This window comes from Crocodylus porosus, unplaced genomic scaffold, assembly GCF_001723895.1.
Source record: "Crocodylus porosus isolate Cpor-Errol unplaced genomic scaffold, CroPor_comp1, whole genome shotgun sequence".
Taxonomy (NCBI): Eukaryota; Metazoa; Chordata; order Crocodylia; family Crocodylidae; genus Crocodylus; species Crocodylus porosus.
The window spans coordinates 1084209-1090196 of record NW_017728922.1 but is presented as its reverse complement, the minus strand read 5'-3'; the positions used below and the strand labels follow the sequence as shown (position 1 = coordinate 1090196).

The following is a 5988-nucleotide window of genomic DNA, read 5'->3' as shown; positions in this document are numbered from 1 at the left end:
CAGGAGCCAGCCTAAGCAAGAGGCACAGATTCAGCCCAGGACAGAAGCAGTTGGTAGAAATTGGGACGATGATATTGGGGCTGGCCCTGCTTTGGGCAGGGGCTGGACTAAATGTGACCTCCTGCGGTCCCTTCCCACCCTCATTGTCTGTGACTCTATGAAATTCGAACCCCTTTCTCTAGAAACGATCCTTCATGTGGCTGTCGGGGAAGTGAGAGCGGCTCTGTCTGGGGCAGGGACAGGGACACGGGGCCGCAGTCCTTTGGGGTTTTGCCCCAAAGGGAGAGTGCCGAGCAGGCAGCCGCGCAGCACGTGGCCTCCTCTGCAGCCAGGCCCCGGCTCTGTAGCTCGCCATAGCGCGCTCACTCGCTCATTCTGGGGTTGACAACAATCACGCAGACAGATGATCAGATGAGGCTGCAAGCGTGATCCAGGAGGGCTAATTGCTGCCTACGAACCCATGTGTCAGCTCCTTTCAGGGAAAGGCGTTTTGGGAATCCAGCGTGGACCAGAGAGGCTCGGGGCAGCTTTGCTGATGCAACAAGTCTCTTGCTTTATTCAAACACCTGCTTCCTGTGCTGGGAGCCGAAGTCCTGCAGCAGTGTTGGGCACGGGAGCACAGGCCTCATGTCAGTGTGACAGGCGGCCTGGGAAGCATTACACGGAGCAGGGGAGAGTGAATGCCTCTTGCTGCTCAGATCCCATCCCTGAAGCTCTTCCTCTCCCCTGCCAGGAGCAGAGTGCAGGATGCAGCCCGGGGCTGGGGCAGGAACTTGCATCCATCTTCTGAATGCAGGACACGGCGGCTGTCAGCTGCGCCTGTGTTGCCGGCCCAGCCTCTGAGCACGCATCCCGCCGTGCAGGCCGAGCCTGCGACTACAAAGGACACTAGCAAACAAAGCCGACACACGGGGCTGGGGTGGCAACGTGCTATCTCCGCTCAGGGGGAGGGGAGGGTGGTGCTGTTTCTTTTAACGCCAAGCACCGGTACAAAGCATGGGCTGCCCAACACCCAGGGGAATAGGCTGCTCTGAAGGTTGGTGTGAGGAGGAAACTGAATCCCAGTTGCTGCACGGGGAGGGCAAAGGGCACGAGCTTTCTTATCTGCTGCGAGCAAGGGCACAGGGCAGCACCGTCTTCTGGCCTGGGGCAGGGCAGGAGGGACACCCCGCAGGCCCCAAGCAGCAGCAGTGCATTAGGCACCTGTCAGCCATGGCCCTTCCCACACGTGAGCCTGTAGCACTGGAGAAGTGCGAGCCCGGCCAGGCCCAGGCCGGCCCTACCTGCACGGCGCCCACATCTGCTCTCCCTGGGACAGCCAGCGCGCCCCCAGGACAGCAGGAATCTCCCAGCAAGCGTCCAGGGCTCCTGCAGCACCTCCCTTCCCTGCGGTGCGTTGGTCAGGGAGGGGGTGGACCATGCGGCTCGGGGGCTCCCTGGGTCCTGGGCCAAAGCATCGCTCGCTCCCGCTGCTCCAGCTCGCCCAGCAGGTGCAGCACGTTGTCGGTGAGCTCGCCCCGGGGCCGGCCCATCCCGCTGAGCTGCACGGGCCGGAGGCTGGCGTGGGGAGGCGGGTATCGGTGAGGGCAGCAGACCCCGTTCAGCAGGAGCCAGGTGGCATCCGGGTCCACGTGCATCAGGTGGAGGAAAACGCTTTGGAGAGAAAGGGAGAGCAGCGTGAGGCGGGCCAGCAACGGGCGAGTAACCGGCCTCGGGACTTGGCGTGACAGTTGAGCAGGGCAGAGGGAAGCGCCGAACCCAGAGGCCAAGGCAGCCCTGGTGTAAGCGTGAAGGGGTGCTGAGGTCCTGGCGGATGTAGCAGCACCGAGGCCTCTGTGCAAAATGCCAGCCTGGCAGGGGAGGCAGCAAAACGAGGGACCCTGGGCAGACAGAGGTGAGGGCCTCACTGCTGCTGGGCAGAGACTGGCTAAAGCAGCCCGTCCCCCCGCGGGCAGGCGCCGCTGGGTTTGAGACGCAGCCCCACGGGGCGCTGCTGGTGCATCTGGGACTCGGTCTCTCCCAGCAAAACAACTGATCTGTCAGCTCGAGGCAGGCTGCACCGGTTCTGCCGGAGGGCAGCAGCCCCTGGCCTCCCACCAAACACCCTGGCACAGATTAGGAGCCCAGCCACGAGGAGCTGTCCCCGCTGGCCAAGGGAACAAAGCAGCATCCCACGCTGGGGCCTTCGTTGGCTGGGTAACCCCGGGGTGCTCCAAACACTGCCCCAATTCGGGGTCTGTCCTGGAGGCCTCTGCGCCTGTCCTGCTTCTTCCCGGGACAGAACTGGGTGGATTTTGTTTGAAAGAAAAGCAGCAACCTCCTGCCCCGCTCCTGCTGCTTCCCCCTGAATTCCCCTCTGCCAGGAAAGGATGGAGCGAAGCTCGGGGGGGCGTCCCCTGGGTTCAGGATCTGAGCCTCTCGCACCCTGGGGAGTCTGGGAGCAGGAAGAGCCGGGGGCCGAGCGCACCGGCACCCGCTCAGAGCTGGGCCAAATGCTAACAAGACGGCGAAGGGGGCAGCGCGGTGCTGGGGCCAGGGGTTGCACACGTGCTCCAGGACCCAACTCCTGCTGAAACCCGCAGGTAAATCCCCAGGCCGCCTCTTTGCACCCGCAGACACCCAAACACCTCTCTGACTTGGCCCCAACCTCTGGGGTGCGACCCTGCAGACAGCTGGCTCTGACTGTCCAAGCAGGGCTGCCCTCAGTGAGCAACGTGGGGCCCATGGCCACTGCTTGTTGCCAAGCCCGTGCCAGGGGATTATCAAACCAAGTAAACGTGGCTGAATATTTGCACTGGGATCGGGATTAACAGAGCTGCTTTGCAGGAGGACGGGGGTGTGACAAGCAACCGCGACATCTGAACTCGCTCCGCTTGTCCTGCCGCGGGGAGGCAGAGAGAAGATGGGTCATGGGGGAGAGGAGCAGTCGCTAAGGAGCCTGCGTGTCTCTTGGCGGCACTGGACGCGTCTCCCTGCCTCTACAAAGCAAACCCAAAGCTGCCACCCCACAAACAAGGCCAGCTCCCTGCAGGAAGCAGCCCCCAGGGTGGGGGCCCTGCTGCCCGAGACCCCGTGCTCTCAAGGGGCCACAAGAAGCAACAGGCAGCTCAGACAAGCACAGAAGTGAGGGCAAGAGGCCAGAAGCCCCTTTCCTTGCCCCCCCACCTGCAACCTTTGCGCTTTTGCAAAACCATGCTGTTGTGCAACCCCCCACCCCAATTTGCTCTGCAAGCTGCCAGAGGAGCTGCCTCTACTGTGGGCACCATGAAGCACCAGCTTGTCACAGACTACAGATTACTAGGACTGTGGCAGGGTCCCCACTAACTTAAGGATGAGCTGACGCCCATGGGTGCTCGCATGCAAACACCCACATCACGTGCAGCTGGGGCGCTGGTCCCGCAGACGCACCGGGGAGCACGGAGACTGCAGCTCCTCCAGCACGCACGTGCTTTTGCCAATCAGGCTTCCAACAAAGACGTCGGCACTCCTCCCTCTCCCCTGCCAGCCGCTCCGGAGAAAGCGCCTCTTGAGAGATTATCTCGTCCCTGGAGGACAGGAAGCACTCGGCAGCCTCTTGTGCCCATAATGGCCCAAGGCGAGTGATTATCTCCTGATAACCTGGAGTGCTGTGCCGCTGAAATAACAACTTGACTTTTACATTTTCAAACTTACTCCTTGGCAGTTCCTAAGCAACCTCTGTTTCCATGGCAAAGAATCCGGGGGATAATCCAGGGTTTTTTTTCCTTAAACTTAAATGTAATTTTATTGAATTTTGCTTTGTGCAGGTGGCCGTTTTAGTGTGCTCCAGCCCAGCCTGCCATTGACAGCTGTCAATAAGTATCCGATAAACTATGGCAGCCAAACCAGGAGAGGCATCTTTATTGCTGTGTAATCAACTCTGGTGTCTAAAAGCCCCCAAAATAGCTCCGGCTTGTTCCAGTCCTGCTATACAATTTGTTCCGCTGGCACCGAGTGGAGGGCGGCTATTCTCCTTGCCTTGCCCCCGCTGAGCGCAGCCATGGCAAGCGCCGGGGAAATGATATGACCGGGCTGGCAGAGCGATGGCTGCTCTATGGCTTGTTGCTTCCCTCTGCCAAACATCTATGACCAGGCAAAAGAGCTCGTGGTGGACGTCGGCAAGGCCAGACACAGGGGACAGATACCTACCTGTCCTGCAAAAACCTGTGATGTTGAATGGTTTTTTTCCTTTCCCTATTTGACCCCCACATTCCTTCGTGAAGCGCTTGCACCACGCCGTGTCGTGTCACACTCCTCTACAAACTGCACACCCAGAAAGGTGGTTCTGGGGAACAAAGGATGTTTATGGATGCTGGGTCCCGTCGGTCCGTCTCTTTGGGTTTTGAACTGACGATGCCAGACGGTTCTTGTGGGAAGTGAATGGGGATGTTAACGTTCGCATCGCTTGTTGTTTCTTCAAATGAGACCCAGGTGGAAAGCAGCCTTTTCCTCTGAGAGATGTCTACTTTGAGGCGGTATCTTCCTTCCCAAGCACGTGTACTGGCCAAAGGCTCCCCACCAGCCACTGCGGGCCCTGCCCCTTTCTATGTGGATTCAGTAACATGCAGCTCCAGCATGCATGGCTCCTTTCCGATCCCAATCCCAATCCCGATCACCAGACTGGGTCAATAACCCCTCACTTGAGTACGACCAGGCGGCAGGCACTTGTATCACACACCGATGCCGTTTCCTTTCCCCCAGCCCTGCTGGCTCTCCTTGGCCACTGTCTATTGCTGCCTGCTGGATGCTTCACTAAGATGCACTCACCAAACTCATTTAATCCCACGAGCTCATCTAATCAAATGGCCGGCTTCCACAAATGGGATTAAAGAGCTTCCCAAAGGTGGCTCGGAGCTCCAGATCAACAGCCAAAACCTCATTGTGTGCAGCGGCGGCAGCTTGGCCAGGGATATTTGGCCCTTCCTTCTCCCTCCCTGATCACAGAAACCTCCCCGTGGGCGCCAAAAAGCGTTCATACGGGGCCCACTCCATGGAGCAGTATGTGACCACGCCGGGTCCAACTCTGACCCTCGCTCTTGGCACGTCAGGCATCAAGTGGCACAGTCAGGACCCAATCTGTAGCTCAGCACCAGCCCCGAGCCGTGAAATGCCAGCGCTTGCTGCATCTAATCAGCGCAGGGACTCTAAGTCCCTCTTTACTGCGGACAGTTGTTGCAGCAGCGACACGCATTCGAGCTGTCACTCGCACTCCCACTATGGTTCGGGCTGCTATGGCATTTCAATGATCTGTTCCTGTTCTCACGTTGGTCTAAAGCTTCAGGAAGTCTTTCGCGTACTGGGAGGATGATTCCAGCCTCGTGCCCTGCGTCTACACACAGGTGCTGCTGCAGGAAAGACTGGCGCAGACAGCTGTGGTGGTTTTCAAGCAGGAAGAAGCACACTGCTTGTTATTTAAAAAGCAGCTCATGCGCTGAAACAGGGAAATCTTGTGTAGCGAGGTAGAGACTGTTCTGGGAGTAAGCTTGGACTCACACAAGCTACAAACCCTTACAGCCTGGGGCTTGCCTGTGCCCAACAGCAGCTAATACCTGGGGCATACGTAGCCACGACCCCCTCTGCACCCCAGAGGTGGAGAAACTGCAGTGTTTGTTATCAAGGGAAGCCGGGGGTCAAGGTCTGTGTGCTGGGGCAGCTGTGGAGCCCTAAAGGGCTGAAGCGTCCAGAGCTAAATCCTGGCAGGGCTGAGCAGGATATCTGTGACGAGGGCTTGCCCCATAATCAGCTAGCCTACTGGGGGCAGTCTGGCCTAGACAGCCAGGTGCCTGGCGAATGACTCAAGCTGGTGGCTGGCTGGCTGGCAGGGGTGGTCATGAGATCCCAGAGGGTGATCAGGAAACCCCCCTTGGAAGTCGGCTCTGCCAGGAGGAAGGTGGTCTTTGGCCTCCCCTTCTTTACCTCTGTGGTCCGGTGCACATGCTTGGAGCTGTCTCTGGGCCCCTTGTCTCTCAC

The 5988-nt window shown here is 59.1% G+C and overlaps 1 protein-coding gene across 2 annotated transcripts in view; it reads right to left on the bottom strand.

The window, feature by feature from the left end:
- Window positions 1-334: 334 nt before the first annotated feature.
- Window positions 335-5988, bottom strand: part of TTI1 (TELO2 interacting protein 1) — a 16248-nt gene continuing 10594 nt past the window's right edge. For both annotated transcript variants that reach the window (XM_019539507.1, XM_019539508.1), the window contains one exon: window positions 335-1653. In XM_019539507.1, the coding sequence (XP_019395052.1) occupies window positions 1401-1653 (253 nt within the window). In that variant the 3' untranslated portion in view covers window positions 335-1400. The remainder of the gene's footprint in view (window positions 1654-5988) is intronic.